The sequence below is a fragment of the Phytophthora sojae genome, assembly GCF_000149755.1.
Source record: "Phytophthora sojae unplaced genomic scaffold PHYSOscaffold_14, whole genome shotgun sequence".
Classification (NCBI taxonomy): Eukaryota; Oomycota; class Peronosporomycetes; order Peronosporales; family Peronosporaceae; genus Phytophthora; species Phytophthora sojae.
Window position 1 is genome coordinate 540,376 of NW_009258128.1, and position 18,712 is coordinate 559,087.

Below are 18,712 nucleotides of genomic sequence, written 5' to 3' on the forward strand. Positions count from 1 at the left end.
TCCAGCGGCTCGGCGGGGAGTGCTCCGGCGGCGCCCTTCTTCGACCCTGTGATTCCGCCTGCCGGAACTCCGTCTGGCTGGCGGCAGCCTCGCTACGCTCCTTGGCCCAAGCGGGTACGACGTCTCCGCCTTCATCTCATCACCGTGCAGGAGTTGCGAACGCTCTTCCTGCCGCCGCCCGGCTGGATCATTCCGCGCCGTGTTCCCCCCGCGCCTTCGAACTGGAACCGCGCCCTCGTGACTCTGGCCAACGTGGACGCGCTATACGCGACTCGGTCGTGGCACTACCTCGCTCAAGCCGCTGAGGCGCTTCTCTTCGCGTCCGGCGACGCGGCGTTCCGCCCATTCCTACGTCGGCTCCGGCACCACATCGACCACTGGGCTCAGGCGTACTGGGAGGCCACCCATGAGCTCTTCGTGCAGGGCGCGGCGTGGAAAAGGTGGCGCACGGCGCGCAACTCGCGTCGCTCACACGCGGGCAACCACCTCAACAGCCTGTTGCAGCTGGTGGTAGGGCTGTTCCAGCAAGGGCTCGCAGACATGGACCTCTTGCTGGCCCCAATGGTGCTTCAGTTTCCGCCCGCGCACACGTCGATCGGACGGTGGTATCCAGGCCTCCAGCACGCGACGTTGCAAGCCGCGCTCGACGACATCGACGCGCAGGAGCCCTGGCGCCGGTTCTATCGGACGCCGCTCACTGTGGCCGAGATGGACGCCAACGTACGCTGCCGAGTGACGCGCGATCACCCAGCCTTCCATGTGCCGCGTCTTGCAGGTAAGTTTGTCCAGCAGGTTTGAGTCTTGGCCCATCGTTGCAGTCCGTCGCGTTTTGTTGTTGTAGCCGTAACTTCAACACGTAGCCTTGATCTTTTCCCTTGTTTCTTTCCACTTCTCCACATCTTTTATGAGACGGGCCTCCGCCGTCCCATCTTCAGCAACAGGCTGGTCCTCCTCACTTCCCTCATCCAATCCCTCGCTCCGGCCATTCCCAGAGTCGAGGCTTCCCACCAGTCCTCCCGTCGGCAGCCCCCCCCCCCCCCGCCGACTTAGTCGCACCCGTGGGCGCTCACCCACCAGGCTCCACCGCCTCCGCGTGCTCGTGCGACTGCATCGCCTCGAACCGGTTGCGTCCCGTGCGCTGGCGCAGGAAGTCGTACAGCAACCAGCCGCAATTCAGATCGAGCTCGTCGACCCACGTCGTGTCCGGGTAGCCTTTCCATTTGACTTCGAACTCGCGTCGCGTGCGCCCATACCGGGTAGCCCGCCCCTCGCGCACATTCACGATCTTCTCGACCTCGAAGACGTCATCCTCCAGCTCGCGCGTGGCTTCCCAGCTATCCTCCGGCAAGAGCTCCTCGTCGAAGTCGAAGCGCTCCTCGGCCGGCACCGTCAGCTGCGTCGCGGGTCGCGACGGGAATTCCCGGACGGGCTTCAGCTTGGAGATGTGGACGACGGGGTACAGCTGATAGGGTGTACCTGTCGTCTCGAGGCGCACTGCGAACGCGCTGACCAGATCGGCTACGCGGAAGGGTCCGTGCCACATGGGCGCGAGTTTGTGCGCATACCCCGGCTTCACCTGATCCAGGTACAGCCAAACTTGCGAGCCCGTCGCGATCTCATACCTCGTCGCGTTTTCAGTTTATCGACGCGCTCTCTCTTCGACGGCCTCTCGGACTAACTCCAACGCTTGTGCCCTTGCCACCTTGTAGTGTCGCTGGATACGGAGCCTCCACCGCCTCGCCTCGGCGTCCCGGGTCGACGTGTTCCCGACGGCCAGCGTCGCTTTCAGCGTCGACCGAGGATCCCAGCCGCGCACTAAGAAGAACGGGGTTTCATTCCTCGTCCGGTCATGCGACGTGTTTAGCGCGCAGGTAAGACGCTCGGCGTATTCGTCCCAGTCGCGTTGGTCGACATCTGCGATGTACATCTTGATCGCTCTTGTAACCGTCTGCACCATCCGTTCTGCAGCACCGTTGGCTTGGGGACGATAAGCAAGCGTCGCTCGTTGTCTCTAACCCATGAGTTTGCTGAACGCCTTGAAGAAGTCGGACATGAAGCCCGGCTCGCGGTCGTGGCGGATAGCCTCGCTCGCGCCGAAGCGCCTGAACACCGCCTCCTCGTACGCCTCGGCCACCGTCTGCGCGGTTCGTGACGCATTCGCTTTGACCATGACGATCCTCGTGAAGAGGTCGACCCAGACTAACAGCTCTGTGTTGCCTTTGTAGGATGCCGGCAACGACGGAATATGGTCCATGGCAATGACCTGGAACGGGTACGTCGCGACGATGTTGCCCGGCGACTCGCCCTGGATGGTCGGCCGACCCTTTCCCGTTTCGCAGTCGGTGCATTCGCCGACGTAGCGCTGGACGCTTCTGAAGATCCCTGGCCAATGGAAGTGGCGCCTCACGCGTTGGTACGTGCGGCCAATACCCTGGTGTCCGCCTACCAGGCTCGCGTGATAGTGGTGGAGTACATCTTCCCGAAGAGTCTCCGGGATCACCAGCTTCATCATCACATCGCGATCCTCGGCGGAATCGTCGTTTCTCGGCTGGTAGTCGAGCAGCCCGCCTTCGCTCTCTTCGTACTGAGGCGCAAGCTTTTGGCAGTTCTTCACCTCGCGCCGAGATAGGTCTCCGACGTCGCCGCGGAGATACTTCTTGAGGTTGACGATCCAGACCTCTTCGTCCTGGGCGACGCGGATGCGGTCCAGGCGCAGTCGTTGCACCACCAGCTCCTCCAAGACTTCTGGAGGTCGGACCCTACGTGTTGACGTGCGTGCGGCAGCCGAGCGCGTCGACACAGCGAGGACTTGTGCTGTCCCGAGTCCCGCGTCCATGGCCTTCCCGGCGGGGTCATTTGCGCCGCGCGTTTTCGCGTCGCGATTTTCCGAGTCGAGGTTTTCCGCGTCGAGATTATCCGCGTCGGGACTGGCTGGAGACGCCATGCCGGGACTCGATGCCCGTGGTCGGATGACTTCTTCCAAGCGATTCAGCGTCTTCAGATCTTGAATCTCTTCGGGGCTGTGCGCGTTGCGGCCTCCATGACGCTGCAGAACTTGTCCAGCCAGCATGTCGGCACTCGCGTTTCAGTCTCGTCGTACGTGGAAGAGTTCGTGGCGCGGCCATGGCTGGAGTCTTTTGTCGCAGCAGCTTCAGCCCCGGGGACTTGCAGTCCATCTCGTCCCGCATCTGCCTGATGACAAGGTTGGAGTCTCCGCATACGACGAGTCGGGTGACGTCGTCGAGCTCCTCTAGAAGAGAACATCCGAGCAGCAGCCCGAGGTATTCCGCCTCGTTGACCGTGAGGTCCGTCGCATATCCCGACGCGGCGCGCACGATCTCCCAGTTCGGCAGCTGCCAAATGACGACACTGTATGCTCCGCCTTCTCGCTTCGCCTTGGCCGATCCGTCAAAGCTCAAAACGTGCAAGACCTCGTCGCGCGCCACGTCGGGGACTGGAATGACTACAATCCTGGACGACCATCTCCGTGGGGCGATCGCTTCTAGCGCCGCGTCGACGAAGGTTCGCGGGGTAATGCTCGCGGCCAGCGCGCCGAGGAGTTCTTCTTCTCCCTTCATGGATCAGCAGATTTCCAACTTCCACGGCGAGAGGATCGCGGCCCACTGTGACAGTCGCCCCTGTAGTCCTTTGGACCGGAACAACCAGGCGAGTGTCGTGTGACGTGTCAAGACGCGGACCGGTCTCCCTGCTAGCATCGTGTAGCACTCGTTTAAGACGCGCAACAGGGCCAAGATCTCCTTTTCGACGATGTCGTAGTTCAGCTCGTTGGGCTTCAACGTACGATTGGTGAACTTCACAGGCATGTACACTTCGTCGTGGACCTGCGTGAGCACCCCTGAGATGGCCCAGTCACTGGCGTACACGATCACGACGGATTCTCGGTTCGCGTCGAAGTGCTTCAACATTGGGGTCTCGGCGAGTTTTGCCTTGAGCGCGTCGAAGGCGCGCGTCGCGTGCGTCCACTTCTCATGTCCGCGGACTTCTGGATGCGTGACGTAGTCGCTGAAGTCGGTCTCCGTCAGCGAATACAGCGCGGTTGCGTACACCGCAAAATCTGCAATGAACCGGTGGTAGTAATTGAGGCTACCGGAGAACGATTGCAGGCCCTTGAGCGTGCGCGGGAACTCGAGCGACGTCAGCGACTCCAGATTCTTCGGCTTCGCCTCGAGACCGAGTCCTGAGACTCGGTGGCCCAGGTAGTCGACCTTGGACATGCCCCACTCGCTCTTCTCGACACTGATGGACAAGTACCACTGCTCGCAGACATCCAGCAAGCGTTCGACCTTCTCGCACAGGTCGTCCCACGACGTACCCCCGATGAGGATGTCGTTGATGTACGACCTCCGACCCAGAACGGAGTGAATACCTGGCTTCACCGGTTCGCCGTCTTCAAAGACGTCCCGAGTGCTGTCATCCGGGGACAGCATCATGAACCCGTAGAGCGCGTTGTCGATCAAGCGTTGGTAAATCTGCGGCGCGTTGCACAGCCCGAACGGCATACGCAGCCATTCGTACAGTCCCATCGGCGTGATGAAGGCTGAGGTGAGCCGGGCCCGGTCTGTCATGGGGACGACCCAGAAGCCGCTCGCCATGTCGAGGGAGCAGTACCACAGATACTTGTCCAAGTCTTCGAGCAAGTCGTTGACGAGCGGCATGGGGTAAATCATCAACTGTGTCAGCCCGTTGATGAGCCTGTAGTCAATGCAAAGCCGGATATCGACGCCGTTCTTCTTTATGATCACGACAATGGGCGACGCCCACGGCGACTTCGACTTCTGGATCATCCTCGCGCTCAGCAGCCCATTGATCAAGTCGGCGACCTTCTCTCGAAACTGCGGCGGGCTTTTCCGGACGCGTTGCGCGACGGGTTTTGCGTCGCCCACGTCGATGTCGCAGACAACACCCAGGGCGGCCGGCGGCAAGGCGTTGCCTTTGCCGATCAACCACTTCCGTCGCTTCAAGATGATTTGGCGTAGCCGCGTTTCTTGTCTCGCGGCTTCCTCGGGCGGGAGTCCAGTCGGCATGCCGACCTTCAAGTCCTCGATCTTCACCTCGGCGGTCAGCGAGAGGTCTGGCAGCATTGCCATCTCAGACTCGAGATCCTCTACGAAGAGGTCGGACCCCTCGTGGATGAGGACCGCGTCGTCTTCCTCCTGCTCATCAGGTTTCACCTCGTCGAAATTCGGCTCGGCGGGGTTTGGTCCGTCGAGTTTTGGCTCGTCGAGTTTTGGCTCGGCGAGTTCCGACTCCGGCGATTCTTCCATCGCAGCGCTTCCAGCCACAGTCGGAGGCATATCGGGTTCGCTTTCCACCGCCTCCTCGTCCGTATCCGGCTTGTGGTCGTCGGGTGGCAAGTCTACCCCCCTTCCCTTCGGCGCTTCCGCGACAGCCGCCAACACTGGGGTCACGGCGCGTCGCGTCCCGAGTTGTCTCGGCTCCGGCCGCAAGATGGCTTTAGGCGTCGGGTATGAGGGGCGATCCGTCATCGGTCTGTCGAGCTCGGCTGGGATCCAGTTCTCCTCCGCGTCGCGCGTCGCGCCGTACGCCAGATTCTGCCACTGCTGGTACCGGGTGGAGCCCAGTCGGACGAATCCACGGTTCCGAGGCTGGCCGTCAGACGGCGTCCACCACCCAAGCGTTTCATGCGCGTCGAGGGTTATCGCTGCGCCTCCGATGTTCGTGACACGCAGGTACGTTTTCTTTCCGACTCTCCCCTGGACAAAGGTAGTCACCCACGACTTTGCCCGTGTCACCCACAGGAACGGCGCATTTCGATCCGGCCTCAGCGACTTCATGCGTGGCTCCTGGTTCGAGCCTTACAGGCGTCTTGACGTTGACCGGGTGCATCCGTGCGCCGTATAGCGGTCTTCGTCCGATCATCTGGATATGCACCTCGTCGGGGAGGCACGCCGTGCCATCCGCAGTGTCGATGCGCACTCCAGCGGGCACCATGAAGTTCATTCCCAGGATTGCGAGTTGGCCGACCAAGTCGCCGACCCACAGGTGCATGTAGTACACCAAGTTCCCAGCCAAGGTAATCTTGACTCTGGTTCTCCCCACCGTGTAATATGTCTCATCACGAATTCCCACACACTCTTGCGTGATCTCCGTGTCAATCAGGCAGCCTACCTCACGAGCAACGGTGGTGTCCAGGATGGACACCTCGGCACCTGTGTCGAGCAATAACACAGCACGGCAGTTGTTCAGCTTTCCATGAATCTTGGCCTGCTTGTACCACATGTGCGGCGCGTAATGTTTCCAGTATCCGCGTCGCTCTCCTGGTTGCAAGTCGATCTCGTCCAGGGGTGGTTCACGTGCAAACTCGTCGTCCGTCGTACGTCGGACCGCCGAGATTCGCGGCGCGCGTTCTTGCGTGGTACGTTCCGGGTTGGATTCACATGTATTATCATTCAGGGAAGTCGGGCTCTCACTAAGCACCTCTCGCGACTTCTTGGTCACATATGCATAGACGGAAACAGGTCGCTCGTCTCGTACTGGTTTCCAAGCCAGCGAGCGTCCTAGTTTAACATCTTCTCGGCGGCCGGCGGCAGCATTCCCGCGTGTTTATTCGGGTCAAACCACTGGCGCAATTGGTTGAAGAACTCCTCCATCGGGCATTCTCCGGCTTCGTGCACGTCACCGCAGGCCTTGCACACCCTCAAGCATCGCTCCGTCGGGTGCTGGCCACCACACTTCTGACACGTCAACAACTTCCAGCAGTCTCCTTCGACATGGCGACGTGAACCACAGTGGCGGCACCGCGGGCGGTCGCGTCCCGAGTCGTCGGGATCGAAGTTGCGACGCGCTGGCTCTCCCGGCGGGGCCTGTCCCGCGACGAACAACTTGGCGCGATCTTCGTTCGCCACGTCTTGGTCGTACTGGCGATCGTCGCTGTCGCGACTTTCGCGTTCCGAGTCGTACTCGTCCGACGCGACGTGAATCGCATGCACGGCGCGCGCCGGCTGAATCGGCGGGGTCGGCGCCTTTTGGCGGAACTTGTTCGAGCCGAAGAGAGTCTTTTTCTGGTGAACCAATCCACGTTGTCGGGCACGCAGCTTCTTCTCCAGCGCCTCGGAGTCGGCGACCTCCATCAGCGTGAGACGCGAGGCGAGTTCGGCCTCCTGCGTGTTCAGCGTCCGGATGAAATGCTCGACGTGTTCGCGCTTCTCTTCAGTCGTGCCCTCGGCGTATGGGATGTTGGCCCTCATGCCCGCGACGTTGAGCCGGTACAAGTAATCCAGAGGGGTCTCGTCGGGGCGTTGAGCCGCATGGTAGTAGCGACTGGCCATTGACACGCCCTTGCCGCAGTACTGCACCCGGAATTGCTCCATCAGCTCGGTCCATGATTTCTTGACCTTCCTGGGCAACTGGAGATACCATTGGCGCGCAGGGCCGCTCATTAGATCGCTGATCTGCCAGCACACTTCTTCGCCCGTCATCCCGTCACGCCGCGCGGCGGACTTCAGACGGTTGAGCCACAGTCTGGCTTTCTCTTCGCTGGCGTCCCGTCCCGAGAACTCTTTCAGCTCGGAAGATGCTGAGAGGCGTACGCGGGCGAGGGCTACGCCGCCGGCTGTCGCCGTCGAGACGGCGGCCGCGGTTCTTGGCACTCCGATGTCCAAGTCGAACAGGTCATCGGGGTCCTCGTCCGCGTCGCATCGAGTTATGGACCTCGTCGAAGAACGCGAACTGACCGACTCCATGGCGACATCCGCTGCCTCCTGGGGGCGAGCCACCGTGGGTGTGGGATTCAAGGGCGGCTTCGGCCCCGTCGGAATTGCGGCCGTGTCGGCGCGCGGGGTGTTCATCACTGTCGTCTGCATCAGCCTGATGATAGATTCTCTCAAGGCCTTGGGAAGCACCTCCTCGGCGGGTTTCGTCACCTCTGTGTGTGTGGGCGCCGCGGATAGCTGCATGACGCGCGGCGGCCGGTTCATGGGCATGCGCTTGGGCGACTCGAAACTGCTGTCGGAGTCCACGCTCGATTGGTATCGAGGTGGAGGCGAGGGCGTGGTCGTCGAAGTCTGGGCTGGACCCGCCGAGGAGCTCGGCGCGTCTTGGCCCGTCGCGGAACTCGTCGCGTCTTGTTTGACGGATCCGGCGAGAATCGTCAAGGGCTCGTGCACGACGCGAATCGCACGTAACCAAGATTTGAGGTCCCAATCGCACAGCCTCTCCATCTCGAAAGCCCCCAGCACGAACCCCGAGTCACGCAGCATCTGGAAGAGAGTCGGCGCGGTGTGGGCAACGCTGGTGAGACTATCGAAGTCCGGCGCGACGAAGGGGCCCGTGAAGTTGCTCATCAGCATGGGCTTGAGGAAGACCAAGATTGGGTCTTGTTCTAGCAGACGGAAGAGCTCCATGCGCGCCACGACGTACCGTACCTCCTCGACGGTGTACTGACGTCCCGTGTCCTTGCCTTGCGGCTTGGACAGCGACTCCTCCGCCGAGTCCGGCGCGCGCAGCTTCTTTTTCATCCTCTTGGGCGACTTGCGCTTCGTGGCTGCCTTGGCGGTGGGTTGTTGTTGGTCGTCGGCCTTTGCAGGCTTCCGACCGGTAGGACCACGACTTGCGTCGCGGCCCTTCGCGGCTCCCTCGTCGGGAGCCGCATCGGGAACGGCAAACTGTTCTTCGTAGCCCTCCTGGTCGTCGCTGGCCCCGTGGCCTGTCGTGAAGGTTCCCTCAGAGCCCCACGACGCGACAGGTCTCTCACTGTGCTCTCTTGCGGTCGGCGACCTTCCAGCCGCCTGCGCACCTGCCTCCGATGCCTCTTGGATCGTTGGCCAGTCATTCGAAGTAGTACTCCCAGGTCGCGGCACCATTGGGGAGTAGCGCCCTCGCAGAAACCTCGCGAATGCGATCTCGCACAAACTCGGCGCGTCTGGATAGCGGTCGCGTTGAGCAAATTATTCCCGGTTGTTGGAGTAGCGTATCTTCGAAATACAGGCCCAAGTCTTCGCAGGCTTCGGAGTTGGGGGGTTCTTGTGTTGACGCTTGTTCCTTGTCGTAGGGCGTCGAGCCTTGGGCGTGCGGCGTTATCGGGCCGGCGTTTCCTCGGCGTTCCCGTCGGGCGTGCGGCGTTATCAGGCCGGCGTTTCCTGGGGCTTGTGTGGCGTTATCGGGCCTACACGGGGGGTCTTGTGCACGGCGGTTATCAGGCCGGTGCGGTCCTTCGCCTAGGCAGCGCGTTATCGGGCGCCCACCTAAACGGTATACGTTTAACGTGCCTTTGTTCCAGCACGGGTCTGTGGGGGGTGAGCACCCGAACCAGCAAACGACGGGGGGCCGCGATATCGAGGCGGCTCTACTTGCCGGCGTTTGGTGGTTCCCCTGGAACCTCGGAGAAGACGGGAGGTCTTTGTGGTTCAGAGAAATTTCGGGACTGAGTCCTTACCCTATCCTATGTCCTTGCTACTGGCTACTCTGTACTACTGCTTGCTAAGCCTACCTATCCCTACTTCTGTCGTGCTTGCACTGCCGTCCTTCAACCTGGTTTGCGTGGCGCAATCAAGATCTTACCTCGGCGCGTTTTGGTCGGCGGGGGTTAGGGTCGGCGCGTTTTGCTCGGCGCGTCTTGGTCGGCGCGTTTTGCTCGGCGGGGTTTAGGGTCGGCGCGTTTTGCAGAACCGGGTGCGCTGGTCGACCCGTCGGATGATTACGCGTCGCACTGGATTCTGGCACCGTGTCTCACGGCCCATCACCCACGCCGACTTTCCCGTCGAGCTTGGCCCTGCGTCACGCCCATCAATCCGCGTCGCGTTCCATCAGCCGCGTCGAAGTCCATCACTCGCGTCCCGGCGCCTTCTTCCTCCGACGCCCGGCGCGCCCACTTCTTCCGCGGGGTACTACACCACACACGCGCGTGCGTAGTGGCCGGTCTGATGACACGCGAAGCACTTCGGCTCGTTGGGGCACGCCGTTGCCCAGTGACCTGGCTGCCCACAATGGAAGCACACACCGCTGTTCGGCTACCCGTGTCGCTCGTCGTACTGTTCGTCCGCGTCGCAGCCGTCGTCCTCGTCGCGTCGCGTCGCTTGTCGCCCCCAGCCTGCTTGACAGCCGCCTTAAACTTCTTGCGCGGTTTGGCGTCCGACTCGTCGCCGCTCGATTCATCCGTCTCGTGCTTGGGCCGCGTCTTGACCGGTCGCTTAGTAGCCGCTCTGCCGCTCGTTGTCGCCTTCGCGGCCGCTCGCTTCCTCTCCGTTTTTCGGGGCTCATACCAGTATTTGCCGTTCCAGACATGTCCTGGAGGCGGATCCCACGTACCAGTCGCCTTATTATAGACACTTTGAGGGTTAGTAAAGAGCGCCACGTGCTCCATTTCCTTCGTGCCCACGACGCCTTCACTCGTGTCCACGTTGCTCAACATTCCGGCTGGCAGGCCCATGCCGCCAATACCAGGTATCGTCTGTCCCGTCGTTCCAGCCATCGATATCAAGTAAGGCCTCGGCGCCTTTGCCCACGGCAAGCCGCTGTTCAACATTTCTTGGGCGACGTTATCCATCGGGTCGTCGATCTCCGTGGCCTTCTCCACGGCCTCTTCCAGCGTCTTCGGCTTCGGTTCCTGCTGGACGAGCTTCCGCGTGGTCTTATCCAGACACCGATAAAATTGCGCGAGCAGAACGCGCTCATGCATGTTGTTAGGTCCGATGACGTCGCGCAGCCCAGCCGCAAAGTCTGCATACGTTTCTCCGGGCATCATTGGGCGCATGTTCACTCGCCACTCTGCCGCCGACTTGTCCTTGCGCTCGCCGTAGCGGCGTAGCAGAGCCATTTTTGATGTTCGACCAAGTTCTCTTCTTCTTCGGCAGTCTTCGATTCATGTTGACCCACCACTTGGCAGCGTCCTCCATCAATTTGTTGCCTAAGATGTAGTAGAGCGCCGTATCCGACCACTTGCCTCGTCCGGATTCTTCAGCTCCTTGGAGGACCAGATCGACACGATCGATCACGTCAAAACAGATACCTTCGGGGAAGGCGTGTAGGTCGGAAGCTCCAGATCCTTGACACGCTTGCGCCGTGGTTCTCGCGCACGTTGCGTTCGTCGTCCGTTCCGTCGGTGCCGTCCGTTAGCATCGACGTTCGAGCCACCGCCCGAACCGCCGCCATCACCGCCTTCGTCGCTGCCACCGTCGCTCTCATCACCTTGGCCGTCGCCGTCGCTGTCGTCACCCGAGCTGCTCTCACTCGAACTGTTGCTTGACTCAGAAGAGCTTCCGCCGTCGTCAGGCGCTCCAGGCGTCACACTCACACGTTCATCACGTTTCCTTCGTTCACGCGGTGCAGATCGTTGTCCGTGCGCCTCATTGCTCGGCGTTGGTGGCTGCAGACGTGTGATCATCGTATGAGCTGCTGCATGGCTGCCGTCATGGCTGCCATCTCCGGTGCTATAGTCGCTGTCGCTGTCGCCGTCGTTGTCGTTGTTGGTGAAGTAGTCGGCGGCACCTCCGTCGTCACTGGACCTGCCGGAGTACGGCTCGCCGCCGTTGAAACGACTTCCACGCGCCTCTGACTGCCACTCATATTCTCCTCGTTGGGCTGCAGCACCACCTCTCGTACCGCGCACTGATGAGCACCCATTTCCGCGCGCGCCTGCCCTCGACTACGCGTGTTTTTCGCAACCTGGACGTGGAGACTTGCCACGACCGTCGTCAACTGGTGCAGCGTAGTGGCGATCGCCGCTACTTCCTCCGCGGGTACCGGTATCGTTCCTTCGTTGCCTCGTATAGCGTGCTCGCACGTCATGTCACCCGTTGGCCTTTGACTTGTGTGCTCCTCAGGCTCCGTGCTTCTCTCGTGCAGCTATTCGGACGCTGGCGCCGGTTCGGACTCCTCGTGATCGGTCGCCTTCGTCTATTCGTCCTCGTGCGGCTTCGTCTGGCCCGGAGGGTCTTGGGTTTCATGTTCATCTTCGTCGTCATCGTTGCCTCGGCCCGACGCGTCGTCGTCATCCGTTCGCGTCAACAATTCCTTGGGTGAGTGTCGGGTGACACGCCTCGACTTCCCGGACTTCTTGCCGCGCGTAGGCACCAAAGTCGCCATGCTCGTTTTCTCCGTCGCTGGGGCACTCTCAAATTCGCTCGCTCTGCTCAATTGAGGCCCCTGTATGACCACCATGAAACAGGCCTCATGTCTTGCCCGGCTGTTAGGCAGATCGTATAGCCACGCTGCGTCGGTCGTTTGCAGTCGTCGCCCAAAGTCCAACACCTGTAGGCCACCGCGAAGTAGCCGGAACTCTCGTCCCTATTTATTAATGTCACTACAGCTTCGTTCGTCTCACTCAGCTCGTCCGTCTCGTTCGCCTTGTCCGTCTCGCTCAGCTCGCTCAGCTCGTTCAGTTTGTCCGCCGTGCCTCGGTCCGTCGGTGTCCGTCACTAACCTTACCCACACGCGCGCGTTCCGGACTGTTGGGTGGCGCCGACCCCGTAGCCGTCGCCAGCCTCACCCGCACCCGTGCTCTGGTCTGTTGATCAGCGGCGGCACGAAGCCGTCCCTCGACACCTCGCACTCGCTGCTCGTCTGCTCGTCCGCAACCAACAGGGGAGAAACCTCCTGTGGCCCGCTTCGTCACTTGTCCTGACCTGCGCCCTTGGCCGCAAATTCTGTTCTGACTGCTCGCTGTTCTGCACTCTGTCGCTCTCTCGCTTCTTCAATGTTGACTCGACACTGCTGTCACTCAACTCCACACTATTTGGCCCGATTTCCAACTCGCCGCTTTTTCCATACTGAGGCCAAGTCAAAGTCACCGATTTTGATTGGTCCAAATTTACGCCAACGAATCCCGATCCCGGACCTCTCCTGGGCCCTTCCTTCTCCGCTTGCACGCCACGTGCTGTATGGAGTCAACCCCACTCACGTGCCAGGCACAGCTGCCTGCTGGGAGTTCACTCGCACCACTACACTGTTACACCGGAACAAAAGCAACAATAAAGCGGTGTGTGACGTACTTCGATTTAGTCTGACGCTCCAGTCCCTAGGACAGCGTTGCTGATGTCCACGTAGTCATCAATAGTCAGGATCATGCATCGATACCGAATGAGACGTCCGAAGCTCGGTGACTGGCTGAACAGCAACGCACGTATTGGTTGCGTCGATGGGAACGGCTGCACGACTGCTGTCAGTTTTGGCGAGGTCGGCCATTGTAGCTGGTTTCTGCGGATTCCAAAGTGAATAATATAGCAAAGCAGAACACGGAGATGAGGCTCGATCTGTCAAGCTGAGAGCTAAAGATTCCCTGATGTGGCTGGGATACATGAGAGTTTTCGAGCACTGTCGGGGGCGAATTGGTCCCGCCAGAAATAGACCAGACTAAATAGTTGCGTTTTTGGTCCATACGTAATCGACTACTTAAGTAAGACCGTGGGAATCCCACTGGGATCGCTTGCGAACACTCATACGCCCCCTATCACGGATCAAACGGAATGTTGAGCGATAAAAAAACTTGACGTGCTGCCGCCTCCATTCGCCACCCAAAGCGCGATGCCAGCGCCTTCACCTCCGGCGTCCACAGCCAGACAGCACAGCGCGTCCACATCTCGTGAGCCCCAAGCAAATCGGGGGTTCAACATCCCGACGTAAAACTAGCGAAATCCGTCATGTGCCCCGTTTTTAACACCAGAACGACCAGCATTCCTACTGTGGGATCCATGTCAATTTGATGCTTTGATCGCCGGACGTCCGCGCTCATTCGGCAAATTGCGGCGTCGGGCGCAGGCGGCTCAAGCTCCAGCTCGAGACCCCAGTCCAAGACCTGCTACCGTCCAAGATGTCGCGCTCCAAGTCCCCGCTCCACGCGCCCTACGCAGCCCTCGCGACGCCGAAGGGCACCCCCAAGAGCCCCAGCAGAAGCAGCTCCGTCTCCTATGCGCCCGCTGCACAGAGCGCGCCGCTCTTGGCGGAGGACAAGTCGCTGCCGTTCCTGGCGCTCTACCGCTTCGCCACGCCCGCCGACAAGCTGCAGCTCGTGCTGGGCGCCGTGTTTGCCGGCGTCAACGGCGCCATCTTCCCGTGCATGGCGCTGGTCTTCGGCACGGCAATCAACGCCTTCGCCCAGGCGGACAGCGGCGTGGACCGCGACGCCGTGAACCGCGCCGCGCTCTACTACTTCCTCATCGCCGTGGCGCTGTTCGCCACCGACTGCCTGGCCTACATCCTGTTCTGCAACTCGGCCGAGCGCCAGATGAAGGCGCTGCGCGGCCAGGTCTTCGCGCACATGCTCTACATGGACGTGAGCTGGTACGACCGCAGCGACGCCTTCGAGCTGTCCAGCCGCATCACGGGCGACACGGTCAAGATCAAGGACGGCATGGGCCAGAAGCTCAGCGACTCGATCAAGTTCACGTGCCAGTTCTTCGTCGGCTACATCATCGGATTTGCACGCGGCTGGGAGATGAGCCTTGTCATGGCCTGCGTTATGCCCTTCATGGTGCTCTCGCTCAAGTACATGGTGCGGCTATTCCGGAAGCGCGCCGTGCTCTCTCAGAAGATGTACGCGGAGGCTGGCGCCGTGGCGGAGGAGACGCTCGGCTCCATCCGCACGGTGGCCTCGCTGAACGGGGAGAAGCGCGCGATCGACAAGTACAACGAGCGCGCCGTGCTGGTGGAGACGGGCAACATCGCCATCTCCAAGCGCTCGGCGTGTGTGTTCGGCTGCATGATGGGCAGCATCTGGCTCATGTATGGTGCGGGGCTGTGGTACGGTGGATCTAAGGTGGCGAGAGCGGAGGCGTCGCCCGGCACAGTGTTCCAGGCCTTCTTCGGTGTGTTGATGGGGACGATTTCGCTCTCGCAGATCTCGCCCAATATCACGGCCGTAGCTGAAGCAAAGGGAGCTGCGGCGGCAATCTACAAGATACTTGACACTGCATCCGCCATTGACGCGTCGAAAGAGAAAGTTGGAGATAAACCAGAGTCGTGCGTCGGGCGCATTCAAGCCCTCAACGTCAACTTCACGTACCCGAGTCGCCCCGACGTGCAGATCCTCAACGACTACAACGTCACCATCGAACCTGGCCAGACTGTCGCGTTTGTCGGTGCAAGTGGAGAAGGCAAGAGCACTTTGATCTCGCTACTCGAACGGTTCTACGACCCCAGCAGCGGCTCTATTCTGCTTGACGGACGCGACATCAAGACGCTCAACGTCAAGTGGCTGCGCGCGCAGATCGGACTCGTGTCGCAGGAGCCCGTGCTGTTCGCGACCAGTATCTTCGAGAACATCGCGGCTGGCGGAGAGGGGATCACGCGCGAGCAGGTCATCGAAGCGGCCAAATTGGCCAACGCGCACACGTTCATCATGTCGTTGCCGGAGCAGTACGACACGCTGGTGGGGGAGAAGGGTGTGTCGCTGTCTGGAGGTCAGAAGCAGCGCGTTGCTATTGCTCGTGCTATCGTACGCGAACCGAAGATCTTGGTATTGGATGAGGCGACGAGTGCTTTGGACGCCGAGAGTGAGCGCGTGGTGCAGGCTGCACTGAACGACTTGATGGACAAGACGCACATGACGACGTTGGTGATCGCTCATCGGCTGAGCACAGTTCGTCGCGCAGACAAGATTGTTGTGGTGAATGGCGGCCATGTTGTGGAAGAGGGACCGCATGATGAGCTGGTAACAATTGAGCATGGAGTGTACCAGAATCTTTACAGGATCCAAGAAGAAAAGGCTCAAGAGGAAGCTGAAGCTGCAGCGACGGCATTAATTCAAGCTGGTATCGATGCTCATGAGAAGATGACTCGCAAACTGAGTACCAGGTCGGTTGGGAGTGACCGATTTGTTGACGGCGCAGTGTTGAAGGAGGCCAACGAAAACGAACCGGAAGGCACATTTACGATTGTGGACGCTTTGGAGTTCAGTCGGCCGGAGCGAAAGTTCTTCGTCACTGGTTTACTTGCTGCAGGCGTGAATGGATTCTCGATGCCTTGCTCGGCTATTCTGATCAGTGAAATGGTTGCAACTATGACTACGGCATACACCAACTACCAGACATACGGCCTTCACTCGTACCTGGACCATCTCTCTAGCGACATCAGGATATACGGGCTGTGCTACATTGGAGGGGCTGTGCTCTTGTTCATCACGAACGCTACACAGAACTTCTGCTTCCGGTACATGGCCGAAAAGTTGACTTCAAGGCTCCGAGGCATTCATTTCTCAGCCCTCTGCCGGCAGAACATCGGCTTCTTTGATGAAAAGAAGAATGCTACAGGGGCTCTTGCAGCTGATTTGTCGACGAACGCCACGAAAGTTGCGATGATCTCAGGGGATTCTCAAGGCCGTGTCGTACAGGCAGCGTTCACGTTTGTCGCCGCGCTTGTCATTTCGTTTACGACGGGCAGTTGGCTGCTGACACTCGTGATGCTGGCTGTCTTCCCACTCCTTATTATTGGGCAAGTGACCAGAATGCGCCATGTCCGCCATGGAAATATGCTGTCCGATGAACTGGCAGATGTCGGCGCGCACGCATCAGAGGCACTGACCAATATCCGAACGGTTGTTTCGATGGGCATGGAGAAGTCTATGACCAATAAGTTCATGGACTTGCTTGAAGAGCCCTTAGCTAGTGGACGTCGAGAGGCGCGACTGAACGGTGTTGCGTTGGGGTTCAGCTCCTTTATCGTCTTCGCGACATACTCGCTCGTCTTTTGGTACGGAGGCAAGTTGGTCGACGATGGAGACATCACGTTCGCGAAGCTCATCCGCACGCTGATGGCGATCATGATGTCAGCGCAAGGTGTTGGTAGTGCCGCTTCTTTTCTTGGTGACTCTGATAACGCTGTGAAGGCGGGCAAGGCGATTGTTGCCATCAAGAATCTCGAGCCGCCTATTGACTCCTTCGATGAATCTGGTCTTCGCCCTGCTCATCTCGAGGGCAAGATTGAGTTCAAGAACGTCAGCTTCCGGTACCCAACACGACCTGAAGTCACCGTGCTGCGCAACTACAACCTCACCATTGAAGCTGGTCAGACCATCGCGTTCTGTGGACCAAGTGGAGGTGGCAAGAGCACTTGCGTCTCGCTCATCGAGCGCTTCTACGATCCGGTTGATGGCCAAGTGCTGCTCGATGGCGTCGACACCAAAGAGCTCAACCTCAACTGGCTGCGCAGCCAGATCGGACTCGTCGGACAGGAGCCCACGCTCTTCATCGGCACCATCGCCGAGAACATCGCCTACGGACTCGCGGACAAACCCACGCAGCAGGACATCGAAGAAGCCGCCAAGATGGCCAACGCGCACGGCTTCATCACCAAGTTCCCGGACGGCTACGAGACGCAGGTGGGCATGAAGGGCGAGCAGTTGTCCGGCGGCCAGAAGCAGCGCATCGCCATCGCGCGTGCCATCCTGAAGAACCCCAACATCTTGCTGCTGGATGAGGCCACGAGCGCTTTGGACTCGGAGAGCGAGAAGGTGGTGCAGGAGGCTCTGGACAAGGTGGTGGCGCTGAAGCGGCGCACGACGATCATCATCGCGCACCGGTTGTCGACGATCCGCAAGGCGGACAAGATCTGCGTGGTGAGTGAAGGCAAGATCGCGGAGCAGGGCACGCACCAGGAGCTGATTAATATGAAGGGTATCTACGCAAAGTTGGTTCAGCAATCCGCGAGTTGAATACGTATGAGTAACTGGATATCTAACGTGTTTGTGCGGGGTGGTTTCGAGTTGCTTAATTGATTTAGACTCGAAAACTACTGTATGCACATGTATATATGCGCCGTGTTAGATCACGTTCTGGTTTCTACAACTTTGAAGTAGACCGCGTTTTGGCGCGGGCCGTAACCGTGTACGACTTAAAGAAACGCATAAAATTCGATTTGGCTGCACGGCATAGTGCGACCTGGAACTTTACAAGCACGATAATGTATGTATGTATGTATGTATGTATGTATGTATGTATGTATGTATGTATGTATGTATGTATGTATGTATGTATGTATGTATGTATGTATGTATGTATGTATGTATGTATGTATGTATGTATGTATGTATGTATGTATGTATGTATGTATGTATGTATGTATGTATGTATGTATGTATGTATGTATGTATGTATGTATGTATGTATGTATGTATGTATGTATGTATGTATGTATGTATGTATGTATGTATGTATGTATGTATGTATGTATGTATGTATGTATGTATGTATGTATGTATGTATGTATGTATGTATGTATGTATGTATGTATGTATGTATGTATGTATGTATGTATGTATGTATGTATGTATGTATGTATGTATGTATGTATGTATGTATGTATGTATGTATGTATGTATGTATGTATGTATGTATGTATGTATGTATGTATGTATGTATGTATGTATGTATGTATGTGCAAAACAAAGGTAATTTAAAAGTTTGATGAATGAAACGAACAATGAATTAGAATAGAAGAGCTGATCCATTGGACGCCGCCCAAAACTACCCTAAGGGGGTGTCATAATCAATCTCTATTTTTTTCTCTAAATATCAAAGCTGCACAGGTACTGTATGTCGAAGGTTCGTGATATATGCCAGGATTTAAAGAAGGTTACTTGTTGAGGGTCGATGTGGTACCTTCCGGATAAGATCATACAAAAACAAAGCTAAAACTACTAAAGTTGCCAAATCAGAGGCCGCATACCTTGAAGTGCCGCCGAGTTTATTGAGACCACATTTAGGTCTCACCAGATGTGAGGCGGGGATATGCTAGGTCTATC

The 18,712-nt window shown here is 58.7% G+C and overlaps 6 protein-coding genes across 6 annotated transcripts; 2 read left to right on the top strand and 4 right to left on the bottom strand.

The window, feature by feature from the left end:
- Positions 1–7,082: 7,082 nt before the first annotated feature.
- PHYSODRAFT_531968 (hypothetical protein) lies at positions 7,083–8,843 on the bottom strand (the record flags this gene model as incomplete). The annotated part of the gene is made up of 2 exons (XM_009539833.1): positions 7,083–7,739; positions 7,884–8,843. Coding segments are annotated over 2 exons (1,617 nt in total), but the record flags the coding sequence as incomplete, so codon positions are not given.
- An 875-nt stretch (positions 8,844–9,718) lies between these two features.
- Positions 9,719–10,795, bottom strand: PHYSODRAFT_246670 (hypothetical protein; the record flags this gene model as incomplete). Its single annotated transcript, XM_009539834.1, has 1 exon — positions 9,719–10,795. One exon carries the CDS (start codon positions 10,793–10,795, stop codon positions 9,719–9,721), a length of 1,077 nt encoding a protein of 358 aa, XP_009538129.1.
- A 174-nt stretch (positions 10,796–10,969) lies between these two features.
- PHYSODRAFT_341519 (hypothetical protein) lies at positions 10,970–11,766 on the bottom strand (the record flags this gene model as incomplete). The annotated part of the gene is made up of 2 exons (XM_009539835.1): positions 10,970–11,559; positions 11,598–11,766. The coding sequence occupies 2 exons, from the start codon at positions 11,764–11,766 to the stop codon at positions 10,970–10,972; spliced, it is 759 nt and encodes a 252-aa protein (XP_009538130.1).
- Positions 11,767–11,874: 108 nt separating this feature from the next.
- On the bottom strand, positions 11,875–13,589 carry PHYSODRAFT_341520 (hypothetical protein; the record flags this gene model as incomplete). The annotated part of the gene is made up of 6 exons (XM_009539836.1): positions 11,875–12,228; positions 12,285–12,373; positions 12,406–12,425; positions 12,473–12,540; positions 12,603–12,746; positions 13,491–13,589. 6 exons carry the CDS (start codon positions 13,587–13,589, stop codon positions 11,875–11,877), a joined length of 774 nt encoding a protein of 257 aa, XP_009538131.1.
- Positions 13,590–13,936: 347 nt separating this feature from the next.
- Positions 13,937–14,212, top strand: PHYSODRAFT_364601 (hypothetical protein; the record flags this gene model as incomplete). Its single annotated transcript, XM_009539837.1, has 1 exon — positions 13,937–14,212. A coding segment is annotated over one exon (276 nt), but the record flags the coding sequence as incomplete, so codon positions are not given.
- A 30-nt stretch (positions 14,213–14,242) lies between these two features.
- PHYSODRAFT_531106 (hypothetical protein) lies at positions 14,243–17,623 on the top strand (the record flags this gene model as incomplete). Its single annotated transcript, XM_009539838.1, has 1 exon — positions 14,243–17,623. One exon carries the CDS (start codon positions 14,243–14,245, stop codon positions 17,621–17,623), a length of 3,381 nt encoding a protein of 1,126 aa, XP_009538133.1.
- Between the last annotated feature and the right edge of the window lie 1,089 nt (positions 17,624–18,712).